This window comes from Zingiber officinale, chromosome 4A, assembly GCF_018446385.1.
Source record: "Zingiber officinale cultivar Zhangliang chromosome 4A, Zo_v1.1, whole genome shotgun sequence".
Classification (NCBI taxonomy): Eukaryota; Viridiplantae; Streptophyta; class Magnoliopsida; order Zingiberales; family Zingiberaceae; genus Zingiber; species Zingiber officinale.
In genome coordinates this window covers 25,016,554-25,041,748 of record NC_055992.1, presented here as the reverse complement: position 1 = coordinate 25,041,748, position 25,195 = coordinate 25,016,554, and the positions used below count along the sequence as shown (strand labels likewise).

Below are 25,195 nucleotides of genomic sequence, written 5' to 3'. Positions count from 1 at the left end.
TATACTATAAAATTAGATAATATAAGTTGAGATGGTATGGACATGTTAAAATGTGATCAAGATTTTAACTATATTGAAAGGTGCATGGGTAGAGCAAGACTAAAGAAAAAATTAGCCCATCTGCTAGAGCACCCAACTGTTGGTGGCAGTATATGTTAGGGTTCAAAAACTCAGAATAGAGAAACATACAGAATTATATTAGGGTTAACACAAACAATTTGGTAAGGAAACATTCTCCACCGGCCAAAGCCAATGCTCTCTTCTTCTTCTGATAATAATCTTCCCACAAACTTATAACCATACACATACTCTAAAACATGTTAACATAACTACCACAAAGATATGACTAACTCTGAAACAGAAACTGTCAACTATATAATAATTATATTCAGGCCCTTAGTGTTTTTTCCCTCCTGAAATATACAAGCCATGTTTTGGGCTTCATTCCCCTGATCCAGTATGTTTCCCTCATAATCGAGCACCTGATCCACATTTGGAACTTGGTTCTTATCATTACCACCTGTTGCAACTCTAGCCTTGTCCTCAAGGCTAAAATAAGGAAATTGAGATCTAAGAGTGAAATCATCCTCTCGCGTTGCGTCAATCATCATGCACTTCCAATTGACGAATCATTTCGCTATTATAAACAATGTCTCTACTAGCAATCACATATTCTGGTTCCGCATAATCTTCAAGTGCTACCTCCAATCCATTGGTTTCTTAAGTAATGATACATGAAAGATGGGATGGACCCAAGAATGAGGTGGAAGTTTAAGCTTTTATATGCAACCTCTCCATATTTGTAACAACCTAGAAAGGTCCATAATATCTTTCTACCAATTCCTAGAAACCATGTGCTACCTATGGAGCTTGAACTAAAGAAACACCCATTCTCCTACTGTAATTGCAAGGGTTTCCACTTTTTATCAGCATATCCCTTCATATATTCTTTGCGCACGAGTAACATTATATTTAAGTTGAAGGAGAGCTCCATCCCTGTCAAATAACTCCCTTGCCACTGCCTCAACTTTAGTTTCATTTGGTAAGAAACGAGTTAAAGTAGGAGGTTTTCGACCATAAACTACTTCAAAAGGAATTTTACCAATAGATATATGAAAAGAAGGATTATACCAAAATTCTGCCCACGGTATCCAATGAGCCCAATTTTTAGGTGGTTTAGAGGCAAAACAACGTAAATATCCCTCCAAACATCTATTCAAGACTTTAGTTTGTCTATCTGTTTCAAGATGGTAGAAAGCTAATCTTAAGCATAGTGCCCTGCAGCCGAAAGATTTCTTTCCAAAAGTGACTGATGAACATGGATCTCGATCACTAATAATGGATTTAGGAACTCCATGGAGCCATATAATTTCTCTAACAAATAACTCAGCTATTGTCTTGGTTGTATAAGGATGTTTCAATGAAATAAAATATGCATATTTAGATAATCGATACTACAACAAAAACAATTTCATGCCCTTTTGATCAAGTCCGATGATAAAATCCATAGAGATGTCATCCCATATAAGATCTAGTATCGGCAAAGGTTAGAGTAGTCCCCCAAGAGCAGTTGCAGCATATTTGTGTCTTTGGCACACATCACCAGACTGCACAAACTCTTGTATACAATGCTTCATATCAATCCGATAAAGATTACCTTTCTTCTGTAAGTTTTCAAGAAACTGGAATGTCCTCCTAAAGGGGAAGAATGAAATTCCTTTAGGAATAATTGTATTGAAGGAGATGAAGCAGAAATAGCAAGTATGTTGTTGTAGTATAGAACTCCTCGTTGCAGCTCAAAACTTGGATGAGAATTCGGATTGTTGGTCAAATCAGCCATAATTTTCTACAATGGATGGTCATGTTTAGCTTCTTCAATAAGATTTTCACCTTCCTCCCATGTAGGGTAAGACACCAAAGCATGATATTCACCTTCTTCATGTATTCTGGATAATCAATCAACAACTTTATTTTGCAAATGACTTCAAATGAGTAACCCAATAACTTAGCCATCCAACATCGTTGATCTATAGTTGTGATTCACTGCATGCTTAAGGCTCTTTTGATTAATATACACTATAAAAGATCTCTCAAGAAATTAGGGACGCCAATGTTGCACGGACAAAACCAAAGTCATCAATTCCTTTTCATATGCAGATTTTGACAAATTTCCTTCTGATAAAGCTTTACTAAAATAAGGCCAATTCCCCTTCTAGAGATGTCACACTCAACCTCAAAAGGCATTGAAAAATAAAGAAGGGCAAGATCTAGAGGACTGGTCAAGAGTCTTTTAAATTCCAAGAAAGACTCTAAAGAAGTAGATTCCCAATGAAAATTATCCTTCTTAGTCAACTCTCTTAAAGGCTTAGCTACTTTACCATAATTTTCTACAAATTTCCTATAATAACCTGTCAAACCTAGAAAATCTCTTACTCCTTTGACATTCTTTGGAACCGGCCAATCCAAAACACATTGAGGTGGTGTTTGGTTTAGAGGTTTGGGAATGAGGGAATGGATTCATTCTCAAACCTTGTGTTTGATTGATGGAAATGGAATCAAGATTTTGGAATGAAACCCAAAAATTTGGGTATAGATGAAACTCATCCCCTCCCTTGGGTTTTGATGGAATGGAAATAAGAATTAAGTTTGGACTAAAATACCCTTAGTATATTTGTTCAATTTTTCTTTCATTTCACTCTCTCTCCTTGTTCTCTCTCATCATACTTTCTCTCTCCTCATTCTATCATCACATTTTCTCTCTCAACATACTTTCTCTCTCTTCATTCTCTCTCATCACATATTCTCTATCATTTTCTTTCTATATTCTCTCTCATCACACACACTCTCTCATTATTTTCTCTCTTCATTCTCTCCTCATTTTTTCATCATATTTTCTTTCTCATCATACTTTCTCTCTCCTCAATCTCTCTTACCATACTCTCTCTCCATATTTCCTCTCATCACACTTTCTCTCTCTTCATTCTCTTCCATCACACTCTCTCTCCTCATTCTCTCTCATCACAGATTTTCTACCATTTTCTCTCTGTATTCTCTCTCTTCATACACTCTCTCATTATTTTCTCTCTCTTCATTCTCTCTTTATTTATTCATCATACTTTCTCTCTCCTCAATCTCTCTCTCCTTATTTTCTCTCATCACACTTTCTCTCTCTTCATTATCTTCCATCACACTCTCTCTCCTCATTTTCTTTCATCATACTTTCTCTCTCTTCATTTTTCCCATCACACTTTCTCTCTCATTATATGTTTCTCTCACATTAAACTTTCTCTTCCATCTAATTTTTCCTTTTATTTTCCTCTAAGGGTAAAAAAGAAAATTTAGGTTCATTTCGATTGAAAATATTCAACTAACCAAACATTATTTTTAAGAATGATACCCAAGCTCATACCCATTCTCATTCCACAATACTATGATACCCATTCCCACTCCGATTCCTAAGAGAGAACCAAACTCCACCTGAATTTTAGAAGGATCAACCATGTCTAGAAATGATATAGAAAACCTCTTAATCCTTTGACATTTTTTGGAACCGGCCAATCCAAAACACATTAAATTTTAGAAGAGTCAACCATGTCCGAAAATGATATAGAAAACCTCTTAATCCTTTGACATTCTTTGGAACCGGCCAATCCAAAACACATTGAATTTTAGAAGAGTCAACCATGTCCGAAAATGATATAGAAAACCTCTTAATCCTTTGACATTCTTTGGAACCGGCCAATCCAAAACACATTGAATTTTAGAAGAGTCAACCATGTCCGAAAATAATATGACCCAAATATTCCACCATCGTGGTGCCAAAACTACACTTCTTGGAGTTAGCCACAAGTTAATTTGACTCAAATTGAGAGGACTGATCAGCAGAAGTGGATGCCCCTTTCAATGGTGTTGCTTCAACCATTGTCCCTAATTGTTTGTTGATCCCTTGTAAAAGAGAACCATGTTATATTTAAGACATCAGTCGTTGCATAATACCTCTCATTTCTTCCATATTTCCTTCTTGTGTGGCCATCCTTTCTTCCAAAACATTAACCCTATCTGACATCTTTGACATTCTTTATAAGCATATAACCTCTCTTATATCCGGCAGGTCGAACCAATGTTAGGGTTCCAAAACTCAAAATAGAAACACACAAAGTTATATTAGGGTTAACACACAATCTAGTAAAAAAACTCTCTCTACCAGTCAATGCTTTCTTCTTCTTATGATAATAATTCTCAGATTCCCTCCCCTCTAACTTCCCACAAACTGATAACCACACATATACTCTAAAACATGTTAACATAACTGCTATAAAGATATAACTGACTCTAAAATATAAATTGCCTACTATATATTAATTCTATTTCGACCCTTTGTGTTGTATCCCTCCTAGAATATACAAGCCATGTTTTGGGCTTATTTCCCCCATGATCCAGCATGTTTCCCCCATAATCCAACACCTGGTCCACATCTAGAACTTGGTTCTTATAAGTATAAAAGAGCAAGTTTCACCCTTCTATAAAGAGAAATTTGACTACTTTCTCTGTCGACCTATAACGGAGACCGCATTGTGCTTATTTAGAGAAGAGAGAAATCTATCTTTATAAATAAGGAGGCAAATAGAAAATTAGAAATGAAAACAACACACTATTGGAATTCTAATTACCAAATATATAGCTTGCATATCTCATGCATCTGAGTTAATCCCCTACATACACTAAGAGGATACAATTACCACCACTATCATTCTCAGGACACCACTTCACTATTACGTACCACTTGTTCATAAAACTTACTACCTACCAATATTATTGCTAGCTGTTATTTTTCAACTATTTCCTTCAATCATATTCTGCACTATTAAGCCCTCCTTCTATGTCCTATTTTTCCATTTGCTATATATGCTTTTATAACTTGAGTTACCATGTCACAAGGGTGTCCATTTCAACTTCTATCACCAATGCATTCACTATGTTCCAAGAGAGTTGCATAAATGACTCTATGAAATAACAAAATTGTCCTAGCTCCCTAAGAGGATGGCCTAGTCATCTCAATTAAGGACAAGGAATGGTAGTCAGTCACCACAGCTACCATAGGAACCATGCATACAGCAACAATTAAACAAACTTTAAAATTTTGAGTTATGTTGGAGTTTCAATCTCTCGCCAAAACCATACAATTCAATAATGTATTGTGTCAGTACATGCCTTGTCAGTACAATTTTGTTACTTATTAATTGTATTACTAAAAATACCAGTTAACTTTTTATTATAATTAAATGGTTACTTGATAATCAAATAGATTGCTAATATATTCAAGTCCTTATATTTGTTAATTAATTTAATCACCTCACTCTTCCAATTAAATTTGCTTACAATCAATTATATTTTGATTTTTAACTTTAGTCATTTGTAAATTATATGCTTTTGTTTCATAATAATTTATATATAATTTATTTATTTTAGGTAAAATGTTGTTGGAATGATCAATGAGAAAAAGAGACCTTGGTATTCTATAATTGGGTCATAATTTCTTTTCAAATCCTAAAACATTAGAGCAGTTTTAGTTTAAAGACTAAGATATGTAATTTTATTTAAATGAATGTATATTTTTATTGTTTTATGTAAATATGTTTGAAATTTATTTATTAGCATTTAATAAAAAAAATGGTCATTAAATACAATTTTGTTTCATGTAATTTTTAATAAAACTCTTAGATGAAGTAAATAATTTAAAAACCTAAGTGTTTGATTTTAATTTGGTTTTATTTGTTTCATGTAATTATAATTATTAAAATGTACGAAAACTTAAGAGATACAAGATTTTTAAATTTCAAAATATTATTTTTTTAGATTTAAATTGTATTTTAAATTTTATAATTAAATTCATTTAATATTATAATTAAATTCATTTAATTTTAGAAATAAAAAATTCTACTTGAATTTGACTCAAACAAATTTGAAACTTTTAGATTCAAAATTTTTCTTTTGTTGAAATCAAATTTAAATTAAGAAAAAAAATATATTTCAATTTGAACTAGATAGAGTTTTCTTAAAAAAATTAATTTAATCTATACTTACCAAGCATCTCCAATGAAATTAATTAAAATAGTGAAATAAAATGAATTTTTTAATTTAATCAAAGTGTCATAAAACCCTAGTTTTCAATCGCTCGCTCACACAACCTTTCAACATCATAAAAGTTAGAACACAAAAAAAATGCTAATGCTAGATACTAAATATTATCCTATTTAAATTTTTTAAAAATATTTTGCATTTTAAATTATTTTTTAAAAATTTTTAGACGACTTACTACAAAATTGAACTACTATTTTAAATTTTAGAGGTCAAGTAAAAAATCAGTTTAAAATTTGGTGGAGTTTATCTAGTAGACATGACGATTATAATTAATTGGGTTTGATTTAGATTTATTTTGGTAATAGTTAGATTCAATTGATAAATATTTGATAATGGTACTTTCTTACTTTTTTTTTTTTCTTCCTTATTCTCCATTCAACTCCACACCAACCCCACCGTGACCTTCGCCGATCACAGATGTTCACCTACCGCAAAATACTCCTCTCCTCCCCTATCCTTTTTTTCCCTCGGTCTTTATCCTCTCCCTCAGTTCTGTCCCATTCATCTCCTCCTTTATCTCCCTTGGCCTCTTTTCTCTCCCGATATTTCCATTGAGCCAACATGCTAGAGTCGTGACGTCTGGATCCTTCATGAGCGCCTAGAAGTTGACGTGTGCTAGCCAACCAACCCTACTAACTCAGCTGCATGATGGGTTTGGGCCTATCCAAGTCTTGGCGCTTGGACTTCTGGGCACCTTGAACATATCCAGGCACCTTGAACCTTCCGGTATCCGAAAACTTTTCCAAATCACTTGCTTTGTTTAGCTGCATCACATAGTTAGTACACAAGCATAATATGAAAGCAAACATAAAATAATTTGGCAGTCTCATACTGGTCCTAACTTTTGGATTTCCTGTGAAACTCTAGGTCAAACTGACGCCTATTGTTCCCTTCAAGGGAACGCATCCTCTCCTACTTCTCTCATAAGAGTTTACCTGATTTGCCAAACATCCAGTCCTCCAGGCATGTTTAGACTTTCCACTCGGTATCCGATCCTCTGATCCCTAAGAATTCTTCTCGATCTCTAGTCCTCCAGACCCATCGAACTGGTAGACGTCTGGTCCTCTAGACCCATCTAGACTTTCCGCCTGGTGTACTCGATCTGTCAAGTCTTCCTACCGAGTCCGACTAGGATTTCCTTGTCTAGATTTAACTAGGACTTCCACTTACCTAGCCGCAACTAGAGTTTTCCCTTTACCTAGTATCCACTAAGACTTTGCCTTGCCTAGTATCCAGTCAACTTGACCTACTAGGACTTTCTGGTTGAGCTACCTGCACACTTAGTCAACCTCATAAGATCATAATGAAATTTAACTATGAAACTTTGCCAACACAAAATCTAGGTTCATCCCTACACCAACATAAAGTCCAACCAAATTAGATCCACCCATAGGAAGTCCCACCTTGGGCAAATTGGAACATTGCCCTCCCTTATAACTTGAATGATGTACATGGATGTAAGAACCAATGACGTGATGATTTTCCCTTGATTGATGGTAGACAAGAGTTCATTGTTACTTCTCATTAGTGGTGATAATGTAAACTAGAAGGAACGTGATCCACATCTAAAGGAAGCGTTGGTGGAGCTTCAATATTGCTACTCCAAGAGAATCCTAGAGTCATGGCCAGTATATCAAAAGGCAACCCACTTCCTCCACATCCACAATCAAAGTTAGCATAACTAATGGGCCCTCTTAAGATTCGGAAGCTTACTCATTGAAAGGTGCATGAGATACTAAAGAAGGAGATGATCATCGACCACTTGACAAGGAACCCCTCATCCTAGTGAAGTTCATTTCTTGACAAGAAGCAGGCAAAGTCATCAAAAGCAAGAAATACAAAGCCAGAGAGGGCATTCAACTAATCTCTGCCCTAGCAACCTAGAAGGGCAGGGCTAAGATATGCTCTAGCCAACCATCCTTGTTGACATAGATTGAGTGCTTAAATCCCAATAGGTCCTTCTTCAACTTGAGAGCACCTCTTAAGGAGATTTGAAGGAGGGAATAGCTCCAAGAGTTGCAATACATGACATTTAACCGAGAACTCCACTCTCCTCCAAGTTGATAGACAGAGCAAGTAACCTTTTCAAAAGCCTTCATAGAGCTCAAGCGCTAAAACTTAAAACCTTGAGAAAAGTAAAAGCTTGGTGCACACACAATCCTTCAAACAAAGAAAAGATAGAGAAAAGCATTGACCAATGTATTCACATTCACATCATTGCAAATTACCACAAAATTGACCAAGACCCTCTAATTGTTAGGAGTAACTTGAGATGAAGCATGTTGGAGCATGTATATAGGACATTATTGAAGAACAAGTGGCCATGAAGTTTAAAGTTGACTTTAATCATGTATTTATATATAAAGAACAAAATCACAAGAAGAATTGAGATGAGCGTGAGGAAGAGGGGCAGAAAGGGCAAAGAAATCATTTATAAAATATTAGTTCCTAAAAATGAAACTAACACCTCTATAACCAGGCCATAGATTAAATAGGGTTACCTCCTTGATGCCTCTCATCCAAATTGAATCATCTACATAAAAGGTTTCCTCAATGGAAAAATTTAAGACAAAGGATGAAGAACTCTAGTTAGTTCTCGCTGTCTACTCTCTTAAAGTTTCCACCCAAACAGTGATCATCTGTTGATCAAGATATAGGCTAGCCTATCTATTGATACATGCAAGACGCACCACCTCTAAAGGAACTTCAACCAACCTTAGGAGAGTAGTCACTTTTATTACTTCAGAATCACTATGTTCCATACCTAAGGAGCAAAGTCTAAAAAAAGGGTGTTCAAGAATTTTATCATTCAAGAGTCGAATCTGAGCACATTCAAAATTGGTGCAGTGTGATCTCCCACTATTTATAGGACTGAACTAACCATTCACCTTCTGCAACTAATAGCTCACGTTGCTAACCCTACATCTCTCAAGAGATACTACATGGCATAGTTTAGAAAGATGATTGAAGATTTTTAATATGGATGTGTGCAATAATTGCAACTAGATTTGTAGAAAGTTGATAACAAACGGAGCTAGTATCCCTATAGCGAATAGAAATCACCATGCAACTAACCAATGACAACTTTGGATTTTTCGAATAAATCCAACTCTAAATGATACTTTAGAGGAGAGTAATGATAGGGTCCAATCAGTACAGATAGTGAGGAAAATCCCTAACAAAGGGTAGATAGACCTAAAAATCAGACATTCTCACTTTCAAATGAACCTATAACACCCTTACTTTCCTCCTGCCAACAGAGAACCTTTGTAGGTGGGAAACCCTCCAGCCAACAATATCCACAACTAAGGGGATCTACAACTTATGATGCATCAAATGTGATTGTTGATTGTCTCCTTGCTTAATGTGATTTGTCCCATTACATTAACTATCTTGGTCAAATAAAGATAGAGTGGTGTTTCTTCTCATATACTATTCCATGGACTAACCATGTTGATCGCCCATAGAGGGAGCATCAAGACCATGCTACAATATCCTATAAACAAACATGTAAACTGATGGCTTAGGGTAATGTCAACAATGCCTCTAACACCTGTGCCTAAACTTTCTTAGCTTCTTACTCAAACTAAGACTGATCTGAGCATCCAAGTGACCCTACACCCAAACATTGGTCTTGTAGTCAAGAGGTAGTTGAAACAGATAGTGGGGATCAACTCCCCCAGTTCGAGTGCTGAAGTGTTTGCTGATCCAAACAATTTTTTCCGTTCAATCACTGAGGCCAACGGACCTTTTGAACCACGAACATTAACAAAGGCATCCCTGAATTGACAAAGTCTGTCCCTATTGATAATATGTTTACTAACTACCTTATAATTACGGCGAAGAATCCATAAGGCCCCCATGCAATCTAGTCTATCTACTGCAGATTCGAAAGAACACTAAAAATGCATCCAAGTAAATCAAGAATCAAGGATGTCATATATCAAACTAACCCTCCACCAAGATACCCATGAGGAGGGCTTCCGTTCCTGTGCTGGGATATTTGAGCTTCCGTGCCTCCAGTTCTGCCATGGCGAAGGACTTTATAGACCTGAGCGACCATCTGCGCCGCACATTACCACCTCGATTACAACTCAAATTCAACTCTTATCGACCCAAAAACAAATTCCAATAGATACACAAACCAAGACCCTCCATATCCTACCTTGGCTTCTTCCCAGTGGACGCTAGCTCCGGTTTCCTGATCCGAAGGCCAAAAAATCAAGTGAATCCAAGGTAAAAATAAGGAGAAGAGAAATGGAGTGGGCAGGAGTAGGCAGGGGCTTACGCTGTGGGGAGCATAAATACAACGGTGGCGGCGGTGGCAGAAGATCGGAAGTTTGACCTCGAGAAGAACCGCGACGGCGCGAGGGAGATGGGAGTGGCCAGGAGAGAGTTTCGCAGGAGGGCGACGCGGGGGGTAGCCGGCGAAGAGAGAGATGGGCAGGTGGAAATTCGATTTGGGACAAAAGAGGGGAATATAGCAGCCATCTCGCTGCCAACAGCGGGAGAGGTGCGCCAACACGGGAGTAGCGACGGAGCGAAGAGGATATGATTCATTTGGGTTAATTTCCATCTTCCCCTATTTGGAGCAGTCGTATGGAATTAGGATCCGATTCCAACGTTCTTGTTGATTTTGTTATGATCAGGGACTTACGCATGAAATATTATTATTATTATTATCATTATAATATTTAGGATTTGGATTAGTATAGCTGAAGTAAATGTATTTTTTTTATGTGTTAATTATTATTCTAAAGATTAATAGTCGTTTATGATTTATTTTCATTAGTCCTGAGATAAATTAACGAAAGAGGAACATATTCATTTTTTTACCACAATTAATAAATCATAATAAATCTATCATATTATTTTAGTTTTATTAAATTATTCAACAAAAATTGATTATGTTCCGTCGTCCCTTACAATTCATCCTAAATTATAGGAATGGGTTAGCTTATTAAATTGGTATTAGTTGTTAAAGTATTGACATGTCACCATATCAATTTATACATCTTATGATTGTTATTCATTTCTTTGAAGGTTAATTGTTATGTATCTCCATTAAACTATTTTCATAAAATTCTAATAAATGGTATCATAGCATGCAAAAAGATCATAAGTTGACCTTGGACTTTCTATACCGTCATCCTCATGATTATTTATAGAGAGATAAATTAAGAAACTATAAATAATCTCCTATATCTATGACTTTTATCCGGATTCAACTCTTACTGAATACAGCAAATCTATTCCATGATGTTACCATCTCAGCCATGTCGAAGAAAAATTAATTGTCAAATATGTAATTATCTTTGAAGGAAAAGTATTGCATTACAACTCTAACAAGTGTTATAAAAAAAAGGATATTGTTCACGAGATAATGCGAAAAATTCAAAATCTAGATTAAATCCGATGATATTCATTCATAGATTTGATGGATATACATCCATTCACAGCTCCAAAGAGTAATCGTTGTATTTCTGTATACGTATCAAATTGTCAAAATATAATCCTCACGCCTTGAAGATAACTATAAGTTAATCCTAAGTTCTAATACCAATTCAAAACACTATAATGCATATATTAAAACTTTACGAGGCAGGTAGAGGATCTAATTATCATCGTCTATCTGATAAAATGGACATTGAATGCAATGACAAATTGAAGGGCCGAATTGCTCTTATTTATTGCCAGAGGAGTTCCTACAAATGTAGCGAAGTCTTTTTCAAAAATGTACAACAACCAAAATCCTCCTCTTAATGAGGAAGAGTTCCAAAAAAAAATCAACAAATCACAACAGGCTCAGATAGATTTTGATAAATGTATCATATTATTTTAGTATTAAATTGTTATTAGTTGTTAAATTATAGCCAAAAAAAAATGATTATGTTGATTTCAATCGTCCCGCCCAGTCCGTCTGATTATGCAAATGGGTCAGATTATCAAATTGTTATTTGTTGTTAAAGCATTAACATGCCACCACATCAATCTATCCATCTTATAATTTTTATTAGTTTCTTTAAAGGTTAATTGTTATTTATCTCCATTAAACTATTTTCATAAAAATATAATAAATGATATTAGAGTGCGGCAAAAAAATTTATACGCTGACCCTAGGCATTTCACACGATTATTCTCACAATTATTTATAAGAGATAAATAAGAAAACTATAGATGATCTCTCATATCCATGGTTTTTACAGGGATTTGACATTTACTCCATGCAACAAGTCTATCCCATGGTGTTACCATCTCAGCCATGTCTAAGAAAAATTAATTGTCAAATATGCAATTATCTTTAAGGGAGAAGTATTGCATTACAACTTTAATAAGTGTTATCAAAACAAGGACATTCTTCATACGAAAAATTCAAAATCTAGGTTAAATCCTAGGCTATTCATTCATAGATTAGATGGATATACATCCATTCGCAACTCCAAATACATACCAAATTGTTGAAATCTAATCTTCACGCCTTGAAGATGACTATAAGCTAATCCTACGTACTAATTGAAAGCACTATAATGCATATATTAAAACTTTACAATGAAAATTGAATGCAATGGCAAATCGAAAGACTGCCTTGAATTAAGAATTAATGTCATTGCTTCTTATTTGTTGCCAGAGGAGTTCCTACACATGTAGTGGAGTCTTTTTTTAAGAATATACAACAACTGAAATCCTTATCTTAATGGGGAAGAGTTCAGAGAAGAAGAAGAGTCAATAAATCACAGCATGCCCAAATGGATTTCGACTCTTAGGGTTCATCCATCATAAAACTCATAATCGATTAACAGTCTACCTATTAATATTAAATAACTGGATTATTAAAACTATACATATAATTTACATCTAATATCTTAAATACCCTTCGTACCACCATGTATGTATTATATTATGCAATTAGTATTTAAACTTAATGATAATTATTGTGTACTATTAATTTTAATATTGATGAAGACAGATTTAATACTTTATAAAATGTCCTTGCGGTTATAATGTCGTGATAGGATATTTAGATTGTCATCCAGGTACCCATAGTTCGATCTCCAATTATGGTGTATGTATTTATGAAACTTTTTCCTCTATATGGAAGGTGCAACCAAAGGATGTTGGGTTTTTGGGCTGGTCAACGCGTGTACTTTTCGATTTATCCTAATAATCGGTAGGAAATTTTTATGGGGGCAAATCAATTATCTCACATATAGTCAATGAGATTAATTGAAATTATCAATTTTTTTTTAATACTTTATATGCACTTTGTCAACAAACATCCCTTGGGCTTGTGTACCAGCAATTTAGCATTGTTGAGATCTAAGCAAGGTGGAGGAGAAGATCAAACAGCCAAGCTCATACTCTATTTGCGTGAGTTTGATTTACCATCTCGTGAGGGCTCAATGATAGTAAAAGACATCTAGCGGTTCTATAAGGTCGGTCCTACAATCATTTGTGAAGAGATAAATCGAGAAGCTGTAGTTGACCAATGTAGAAAGGACTTTTTTTCTCAGTTTTACCGAGATTAAATCCCTTGCCCTATGATAATAATTTTGTCTCATACTAACTAACTCAATCTAATCTCAAGGGCATCCAGGGTTCGAGAATAATAAGTTTGCGATCTAAATAAAGTTGGCTAGTTTAAAAAAAAATGATAAAAATAAAACAAAAAAAAAATCAACATTGATCATTCTTTTCATCTAATAATAAGAAACAATGTTCCGTCCATCAAACAATTACTCTTGTAAATTTATATTTTTAAAAGCATGATAAGTCCTTAGTATTTTAAAATTTTACTATTTTATTAAAAATCTCCCCTTTTACTAACTAACTTTGGTGAAGCCTAAAATGAATTTACGTTAATATCTTTTTTTCTATTCACACTGAAAATAATTTCAAAATTTATTAGTAATTCCACAAACGAAACAATCAGTGATCTAGAGTTCGAGACTCAGCTGCGGCATATTATTATGAATTTTTCTCATCATTAATTTTCTCTGGTTGTTTTATATAAAAAAATATAGTTCTCTTGTCCCACATCTTAGAATTGACAACACTATGATTAAAGAAGTTTCTATAAATATTTTAGGCCGACAATGTTAAAAAAATATATTTTTCTTAGTTTTTTTTACTAAGATAAGTATAATATTAAATTAAATTAATTTTTTTCATAAGGAAGGCGTAAGGGTGACACTCGAAAATCCAAACAATTCAGATTTTTAAAGATCCAAATAATTCAGATTTTTAAAAGTTAGGTACTTTACCCTAATGACCTACTTTAGTATTTTAATGCTAAAATACTTTAATTAATATAATTTCATTATAAATAGTCAATATGATTTCAATGTATTATATTACACATGTGCGATCACTAGTATAGATAAAAGTTGGAAGAGAGCACGTGATCCATCCTATCTTTCATTCTAAATATATTTTTATTTTATCTTACTTTAACTATTATCATACCAATTATGACCATAATTATTAAATATATAATAAAATTATATTAAATTAATAAAAAATTATTATATATAAAAATATTATTTATTAATTTGATAAAAATCATAAAATTAAAATAATCTCCATAAAGTTGAATGTATAATCATAAATACTAAAATCATGCTAAACTACCCGGGACATCTAGGTTATGTATGATAATAATGTTTGGTTCGAGTTTTTTTTTTATTCTGAAATTTTTCTTTATTTTGAAATGTTAGCAAATGTGGGCATCCAACCCAAAATTAGAATACCTCATGTTGTCTTGATTTTTCTCGATTCCAGAGGTTAAGTAAAAAAAAATTCCAAAATTATCCTTACATCCATCGGACCCGAGCGCGACGGTGACAACAGGCGACGAGTGGCGGTCAACGGGTGACAACAAGCATCTTTGGATATGGTAGCAAATCGCCAAATGACGACAATGAGCGGCGGACAACGGGGCAGGGGGCGGTGGTTGATGAGCAACAATAGATGTCTCCGAAGATGGTAGTAGATCGTCGGATGGTGGCAGCAAGCGGTGAGCGATGGATGGCAGATGGGCAACAGAGGGCAATGGGTGGGGTCAACGGGCGATTGTCTGCTGAGTGGGAGATTGGGAGGAAGAAGATCGATTTTTTTTTTAACTTTAGTATTTTAATTAAAACTTTAGTAAATTAAATCTCAACTCCTATTTATAGTTGGCATAAACTAAATAAACTTAATTTGAAGCCCAATAAAGTTATTTAAACAAATTCTAAAATAAAAAATATTATCTAATTTTATTTATTTATATATATCACTATTAATAGTAATATTATCATTATTATTATATATTTTAAAATTTAAATTTTTAGAAATTAAAATAACAAGGTTTTATTATATTTGTCTACTAAGGGTAATACGGTAAATTATTATACTAGGTTATGTACTAAAACCTCTAAACAAATAAGTTTTTGTTATATTAATTAAGTTGAATCAAACAATATTAGATTATGTTTTATTTCTCATAATCTTATTATGTAATTACTAGATAATCACATAATCAAGATTATATAGGATAATTCAAACCCTCTTTTTAAATTTTGTCCTTAATAATATTGTTAACTCTAATTCCACAAGTATGGGAGGAATTTAAAAAAATACAAAAGTTCAGGGGGTATTTTAAAATATTTTCAATCCTCTCTAGGGTGCTAAACGATCCTCTAGCTCGATTCAATTTATATAGGCTTGACTCGAGCTTGAGTTCATTCAAGTATAAAGAGTTGAATTTAAACTCGAGCTCAATATTATTATGAGCTCGAGCTCAAGTTTAATTTTTTATTATTTTTAATAAATAAATTAATATATTATATATTTTGATCCTGTCCGAGTGTGAGTAGACGGACGCTGGGAAGATGACACTTACGGTGACTGGATGTTGACTAAAGGTGATGCGGACCTCCAATAAGCTAAGCCTGCAACTACAGAGTCGTTAGTCCCGAGCCGAGGAGGGGTTCCTCGGCGATGACCCTCCGACGCTCAAGTCAGCTACCGGCAGCAAGCAAATGAAGTAGAGAAGAAAGGAGCAACAACGTGACTGTAGCTACAGTGATGAAAAGCATACCGCCGATGAAGCTTTGGGGCTTCTTATATAGAGCTCCCAGGAGGCGTGTGCATGCTTCCCGAAGCATGCACGCTTCCAAAAGTATATTTGGAAAGACCGTGTCAGAAAAGCGTGTCTGACGCCATACCTTACCAACCCGAGCATATCCCTGATGTGACAGTGGAAGCTCCCACCGTACGATCCTCTATCTAACCACGTCGTCGACCATGTCGCCAGGCTGAGCGTCCCGAGCGGGAGAGCCACTCGGCCAGTCTGCCGTCCGGGTGATGCAACAGTCGGGCCGAGCGTCCGCTCGACCAATGTTCTGCTGGTTGGCTCCCCCCATCGGGCGAGGGAGCCTTGTCTACCAAGTCGAGGCTGCATCCACTGTTTGGCCGAGCGGGATGGCCACTCGGCCTTCGTGCCTCCCTAGTTGAGCTTCATGAGCGTCGGAAGCTCGGTGTCTGACCGAGCTATCGAAGTGTCGGATCGTTTACTCTTCCTGCTAGCCACGGAGGTAATTGGCCCGATCGGGCGTCCGCCTAACGTTGACCACTTTGACCTCCTGTTGGTCGGACCCTACCTTACCACCGGATCACGTGCCTCCCCCTCATGTCTAGTCGAAAGAGGCTACAAGTCTGACTGACTGGACAAGTGGTCCGGTGACCAATTAGTCAATCAACCAATGAGCTGGTTGGATCTTGATCGGCCCGTGTAGGACTGATCTTTCTCGACTGATCAACACTTTGGGCCTTTGTACTTGGATTTTTTCCTCATCGCCCTCGGAGGGGAGTGAGCCAGGCGGTCAATGCTGACGCCGCCCAAATCTCCTCGAAATACGCGTAAATCACCCCCATTAAGGCCGAGCACGCGCCCACACCCAACAAATGTTACCCTGTGGGAGGACGCCACGTCGGCACAGCCGTCGCACGTCCAAGGTGGCAGCTGCTGATGTGATGTTTGGCGGTTCGAATTCAACGGTCGGATATGTGCTCCGAGTCTTGTGCCCTAGATCGGACGGTTCCTGTCGGCTGCGCCCATCTTTATAAAGCCTCAGCATCGCCATTTCTTCCTCTGCGTTTTCTTCGTGCTCTCCGACGATTTTGCCCCGGCGGTTCTTCTGTGTCCAGTGCTCCGGCGATACTCAACTCTTTGCTACGGCGATTCCTTGTTCCCTGTGGTGGTCTTCTCCCTCTCATAAGCTTTCCCTCTCCATTGTTGCTTTCTCGTTGCTTCTTTTCCGCCACCGTATTTTCCAGCTTTGTGTGTTTTTTGGTCATCTTTCCCCTTAAGCCTTCTGCCTTTTCATTTCCTGGCCATGACAAGCTCTTCGTAGCCGCCCGACCCCGCTCCCGGTCTCTGGTATACTACCATGGAGACCCGGTTTGACGCGGGAGACACCGCGAGTTTAATAAACACCTGTGCCGTCATGTCTGACCATGAAATAGTTTTAGCCTCCCCGTCCGACCGGCCCAATGACTCGCCGATCGGTATAGTTTTCTTTTTCCAAGACCAATTCGTGGTCGGTCTTCGGTTTCTCATCCACCCCTTCATAACCGAGGTCTGCAACTACTTCTGTGTCCCACTTGCTCAGTTCATCCCTAACTCTTTTCGCCTGCTGTGCGGCGTGGTAGTGTTGTTCAGAGTGCACAACATTCCACTAACCCCTCAGGTCTTCCACTACTTTTACTACCACAAACAGTCCGAGCTAGGCACTTACTTTTCCAATCTAGCATCATCTTGATCTTCTTTGACAAAATGCCCTCCTCTAACAAACACTGGAAGGAGTACTTCTTCTTCTTGAGACTCCCCGAGTGGCCAAGCTTCCGGACCAAATGGCAGGCCGGACTTCCTACCCAACCTGACTTGAAGAAGTACAAGACCCGGCCGGACTATCTCTATGCTGCTAATATGCTGGCCGACCTGAAGTTCGACATTCATAAGTTGTTGCTAGAGGGTGTGATGAACGTGTTCGGGCTAAGTCCGATCCGAACAAAGCTCCCGAGCAGCCTAGGTATGAAATTTCTCAACCTTTTTCCTTTGAGTCTAATTGATTCTGTTCTTCTTTTACAACTGACATCATGATGCGCGCTTGGGTGGCTGACATAATGAAGGCTAAGCAAGCCAAGATTGAAGCAGCTGCTGCCAAGGAGATGGAGCGGCTCGGCTTGACCCCTGTCGGCTCACAAGAGGACACAGTTGGGGAGATCGTAACTATAGGTGATGGGACCGCCGAGCGGACGCCCAGTGCAAGAGGGGAGATCGGCCCAAGATCGGTCCGAGAAGCGCCACCCGTCATCCCTGCCGAGGGTTCAGGGTCCTCGGGCGATGAAGTACCGCTCTCCTGTAAGAGACGCCGAAAGGACGCACCTTCTCGTTCCACCACCTCGGTCGTCCAAGCCTCTACAGGGGGAGGCACCCCCCAGCTGCTCCCATAATAGTGGAGGTCACTTCCTCCGAGCGGACTCCATCTTTGGCTGAGCTATCAAAGCCGCTCGTCGTTCAGCCGATCACTTCTTTGCCGCTAACTAGGCGGAAGGTGACACGGTCCGCTATCCTGCCAGCCCCTCCTGCTCAAGCTTCCGACCCGTCGCCCTCCACTCAATCGGTGCCGAGCGGGAGATGATCCATCACTGCCACGCTTCGCCGTCCTACGGAGGACCTTTTAGCGTGGGGCGACCAGCCAAGCTCACCTCAGCATCAAGTCTACATTCGTGGTCGACTCGCCCGCGTCTAGGAGGAAGCAAGGGCATGAGCGGCGGTGAAATCCCTCGGCGCGCTTGCCGATAGTCACCTGGAGATGCCCACCGGGATTAGTATTCTTAACTATCAACTCATGACTTACCTTCGATTAGCACTAATGCTTGCTTGCAGTTCTGGGTGGAGAACATCGCCATGTGCCAGCAGTTGGCTCACGTGGAGGATGAGCTGAAGAAGCTCAAGATTTCTGGAGATTCCTCCTCCCAAGTGTTAGAGTGTATACTAAAAGTCTAGCTTTTTGTATAAACATATAAGAATCACATTGGTCAAATGCCTACATTTATGCTAAGTGTAGTTGTCCATTTAATTTATATTATAGATAACATAGTGTGAGGAGACATACAGAAGATCATGTTATCAGATTCTTATAAATTATAAATAGTTGCACACAACCAAGATGGAATGGGACAAACCATTGGAGTGGTTGTAGTGTAATTAGATATTAGTTTATCTTGACTAATAAATTACACTAGTACACTATGAGTGTATTGAGTAGGACCAATTGAGATAGTATCTTTTTATACTGACTATATAAAAGAACAATACCTCGGTTATTATGGAAATGTGTACTCTTAATCATGATATAATAACAAGCACATATACTTAGTATTTATTTCTTTGATTTATCAAAGGGTGCGATTTAGCTCGTTAAATCAATAAGCCGATAAATTGGTAAATGATATTATTTATATGGTGTGTTGTTGATTATAAAATGAAATTGTGTCCTAGTAATCTAGGTTGATGATGTCCCCTTGAGAAGCTCATAAGGATTGTCATGTAAACCCTGTAGGTGGACTTAGTCCGACATGACGATAAGGTTGTGTCACACCCCCAAAGGAGTCTTTATCAGACAAAAATCCGGCAACATCTCCCCTATACCGGTGACAATATAAAGCATCACTACAAACAAAATATACACCAACCACATGCGGTTGGAATATATACACACAACCACGCAGTTATAATCACAACCCACTCGACTGGAATGAAACAATCACAACCACGCAGTTATATATAAAGCAGCACACACGGTTGCACTAAAAACACAGCGGAAAAACCATAACGGAAAGCCCATACAAAACACATCAACACATTGCTAGCCAGCTAGGCTTAATACAACAACCACAACTACAAATACAACAGCACACCAAATACAGCAAATACCAAATACAAATAAAGCATATAAAAAAAACCCCGAAATGATCTCTGGATATGACGTAGGGCCCGACAGATAGGATACTTCAAGCGACACACCAACCATCTACAAGCTACCTGAAAACATAAATGTATACATGCCGTGGTGAGTATAGGTAACTCAGCGGGTAATAGACAAGATAGTGCATGGTCCATAAACAGTCTCAGTATGGAATAAAAAACATGATCATACTATCATAATCAATGCACCTAAACATATCTGACATAATAACGTGACATATAAACTGTACAAACCGCAACTAACATAATGACAGATACATACCCAATCTGGAATCGACACATGGTACAATGATCAGTAAACTCACCGGATCTGCAACAGATATACCCGTGACACCTGTGCAATATAAATACGACTGCATATACATGTAAAATACATGACATGTATGCAGCATGACAATCATATGCAACAATCATATCTCAAACAAGTGCAATAAGTCACAATCACATGTGACTAATATCTACTAGACATGTATGCAAATATATCCCCCTCAGATGCACCGCGTATCATATACAAAAATGCATGCATGCTCCATGGTCACCCCCGCCACATCTCCAGACACCACGACCCTTGTATGGTCGAGAGGCTTGGGTCTGTGACGACTGTACTACCCTCCAACCCACTATATAGTGGTCGAGGTGGACAGTCCGCTAGTAGCTATCTAGCAACATAGCATCAGGGTCCCTGACTGCTCACAATGCCGGATCTCACAAAACCTCGTGACCGGGTGGCACAACAGGACTAGCGGTAACTGCTCCAGCTACCACTACCCATGAGTGGCCGAGTGTGCGGCGCTATTCCCAAACCAACTGACGACTCTCTCACCACAAGGGAGACAATTATCATCAGATGCAATAAATAATGAACATGATATATATATAATCATGATACAGACTCCGTCATCATCCATGCAACCCCCAAATCCACATACGTACTCTACAACATGAGTATAATCATAATGATACCTCCATGTATCCCACCAAACACATGTACACCACTACACATGTATAATCAACCAAAACTCTCCAATAATCCCACCAGACACATGTACACAGAACATAAGTACAATCAACATGTATCCTCCAATAAACACATCAGACACGTGTATATACAACAAACCTACAATCAACACAACTTCTCCAAAAATACATAACAAATATGTGTGTACATACAACATGCAAATGTATAGTCAACATAATGACTCCTATCATGCATACCAACCTACGTATAGTCCACATCATATACCCAGTCAGCATGGTAATACCAACAACTCGACAATCCCTACAAGACTTACTCTACACATGTAATCACAACAGAGTAGATATCAAGAGTTGAGACTGTATATGAATTAAATGGAACACCTCAAAGATCAAGCATAAATCTCAAGCAGGAAATCAACAAACGAACACAATATAAGGTAAAGCAGTCTAATCCATCGAATAATAACCATGCACTAAGTACAAGAAAATCTACATAGAGGCCAAGGAAGAAATACCCGCCTTAATACGTAGATCGTGTCCAGAAAATCCCACGTTGTGATGCTCGTCCCGAAAGTCCTGCGATCACATAGTATATTTAGCTAATTACATAGAAAGTAATTAACTACACAACTTCCCCCCACCTAATTAGAATAACCCTAATCAAACATGATTATGGATTAATCCCCCAACTAACCTTAACCATAATACAACCTAATTAGATTAGGTTATACATGATACATCTCCAAAACTCCTCTAAATCAACACATCATTTAATCCAATAATAAATTTATTCTCTTAATTACCAATCCACCACATAATGATATCATCAACCCACAATAACCTATCATAAAATCAAATCTCTATCATAAATCCACAACAACCCAACATCATCATCAACAACTAACCAAGTCACCACATCTGATAATCCAACCAACAATCAATCCAATGATCCTAAGAATGATCACATAACAATCTACATCAACCAATCACCATAACCATAAATTCCAACCCAATACAAACCCTAATCACTCCAACACATACCGATAACGATCATGTATCCATTTACATAAATCATTCACCCAATAACCATCACAGAATCAATTTCGGATTAGGTCTACCCATTAAAAATCTCAAGCAACATAAATAGAACAATCTCTATAGATTTTGTTATTAATCCAGATCAATCAACATATAAGACTCCATTGGTTAAACTCCACCCTACATCCACTGATCGGGCTAAGAAAGAAGAACAAGAAATCAACCGGGCAGTCTATTCATCACCAAAAATCCAACAACAAGAATAACACCCATTACCTCTTCCTCTTCAGTCGCCGGTGTTGATCACAGATCCGACGAAGAAAGTGATCCCTAATGGAGCTGTGGTGACCAAAACCAAAACACAGTCATTGCCTCCCAAAAACCATTACCCAAATCAACACTATAAAGAAGATTGAATGCTCAAATCCACAACCAGATCTAACCACTTACCTCCAAGATCATTGCTAGGGCACGGTTGATGGAGAAATTGTGTCGGCGTAGCTACGACGTCGGGATCGAGAGGGTGGCTGGAATGTTAGCAGTAAGGTAATCAAAATTCCAATGATGATGAAGGGTGTCCGAGTAAGAGATTGTTGTTGGTTGCAAGCTCGTGGCCGGTCGGCATGATCGTGGCGGCACCGAGAAGAAGGGCGATCGGTATCCGCGAGATCAAAAGCAAAGAGGGGCAACAACCGGATAAGATCGGAGGGAGAACCGACTGAGGCACGCTGGAGGAGAAGGCTGCTGCCGGCGGTGAGCTCACGGCGATCGGCGAGGTGGCCTCATCGCGCGCGCGAGGAAGGGTTTGGGATCGGGATCACGATGGTTTGGAGGAAACGACGATGGGTCAAGGAAAATAAAAGAAAAAAGATTTTATAATTAAAATATTTCTTCACTTAAATGGGATAACCGAAACAGGCTTTATCCACGCCGCCGTTTCATTCCCTCAAAACCCGTTATACGAGTTCCGAAAAATTCCCAGAAAATTTCTAAAAATTCCTGAAAAATCCAATAAGATTTTTCGTCCAATAACATTTATTATTTAATTTTACGATATCTTACATGCTCCCCCACTAATAAAAATTTGGTCCCTAAATTTACTGGTCAACTCAGGGATTCTCATCCAAGAGTAACAACCAACTAACATCCTCATATACCACTCTACCCTAGCATCATAAACATATCTCCAACCATGATAATCCACCCCCAAATGAATAGCGATGACTCTATGGCTATGAGCACACACTGCATCTGCTACTTCCACACTACTATTTAACCCATTGTGGATAAATCAACTACCTCTGAAATCCAAAATCCACTATCAACTGATCCTCCAACATCTGTATAGGGCGCTCAAACTATCAACCAGTCTGAGAGTGAAAATCTATACTAAAACAAAGTTCCAAACCCAAAGTCTGCTATAATCTCGGTCAGAACCATAATGTGAAATCGCGGATCTCCATCCGATACACCACTCAAAGATATACCATAAGGTCCAGTAATCTCTCCATAGTATAATCCTGCTACTCAATCCAACGAATTCATCACACAGATCGATAAAATGAGAGCAAATATGTCAACCAATCAATGATTCTGTATAGGGCGCTCAAACTATCAACCAGTCTGAGGGTGAAAATCTATACTAAAACAAAGTTTCAAACCCAAAGTCTGCTATAATCTCGGTCAGAACCATAATGTGAAATCGCGGATCTCCATCCGATACACCACTCAAAGATATACCATAAGGTCCAGTAATCTCTCCATAGTATAATCCTGCTACTCAATCCAACGAATTCATCACACAGATCGATAAAATGAGAGCAAATATGTCAACCAATCAATGATTACCCAAACCATCATATCCTCTCCATGTCCTGGATGATCCCACAACAAAGTCCATCAAAACATGCTCCCAACTCCACTCTAAAATATGAGTCTACTGAAACAATCCTACTGATATCCGATGTTCAGCCTCCACTTGCTGACACACTAGACATCAAGCTACAAAATCCGCGATGTCTTTCTTAATTTCATTCCACCAATATGAATGCTCCAAATCTCTATACAATATATATCATCCAAATATATCATAAATCCAACTCGAGGTGTTCCCTGCAGTAACTTCTCCCAGATAAGAAGTGACTCGGGAACATCCATAATCTCCCATAAAAATCATAGAATCTAATTCTCATTACACGAGAATTCTAACTACGGGCACAAGAAAACTACTCCGCCCATGCTACATCAGAACTGCACCAAACCCCAGATACGATACATCTGTGTAGAGTGCAAATTCGTCTACACTAGAAAGTATCGCTAAGACATGTGCAACTATCTAAACTGATCTCGCAAGCATCCATCCAAGAAAGTCTCATACCATTCCTAGACAGTCCAGTCAACGACATAACAATGCTAGAGAAACCCTCAACCAATCTCCTGTAATATTCAACCAGACTAAGAAAGCTGCGAGCCTCCTGTATAGACTACAACTACTCCCAACTGGTAACAACCTCTAACTCCCATGGATCCACTAATATCTCTCTACTAAAGACAACGCGTTCCAGAAATCTCGCAAAAGACAATCACAATACGCACGACTGAACTTCGCATATAGATGTCCCCGTCGAAACATCTCTAGAATTATGCGAAGATAGTGTACATAATCCACCTCAGATCGGGAATAGATCACAACATCATTAATGAAGACAATGGAAACCGATCCAAATACCCTACGAATACCAAATTCATCGAGTCCAAAAAAAACATCTAGGGCACTGTAAACCTAAATGGTAACACCAAGGACAACAGGCTCACTCAACTGTAAGATCCCCAACAACAAGTCTATAATCGGATCACTAACTACAAATCAACAAAACCATATATATCACAGACGTACTACACTTCATGTCACTATCAACATCAAACACCAAATAATAAATCATCAAGTCATACATCCACTAATAGTTCATCAAAAGACAATCTATCACCACACCTGATTTCCCAATA

At 37.8% G+C, this 25,195-nt stretch overlaps 1 protein-coding gene across 4 annotated transcripts in view; it reads right to left on the bottom strand.

Annotated features, from left to right (window-relative positions):
- Positions 1–10,715, bottom strand: part of LOC121969732 (ATP-dependent Clp protease ATP-binding subunit CLPT1, chloroplastic-like) — a 29,793-nt gene extending 19,078 nt beyond the window's left edge. For 2 of the 4 annotated variants that reach the window (XR_006108629.1, XM_042519954.1), the window contains exons 1-3: positions 10,430–10,715; positions 10,307–10,342; positions 10,095–10,204 (exon numbers count right to left, since the gene is read on the bottom strand). Coding sequence is in view for 2 of the 4 variants with exons in the window: in XM_042519954.1 (XP_042375888.1) it covers positions 10,095–10,204; positions 10,307–10,342; positions 10,430–10,701 (418 nt within the window). In the remaining 2 variants the exon portion in view is untranslated. The remainder of the gene's footprint in view (positions 1–10,094; positions 10,205–10,306; positions 10,343–10,429) is intronic. The other 2 variants (XR_006108630.1, XM_042519956.1) reach the window with 1 other exon arrangement.
- Between the last annotated feature and the right edge of the window lie 14,480 nt (positions 10,716–25,195).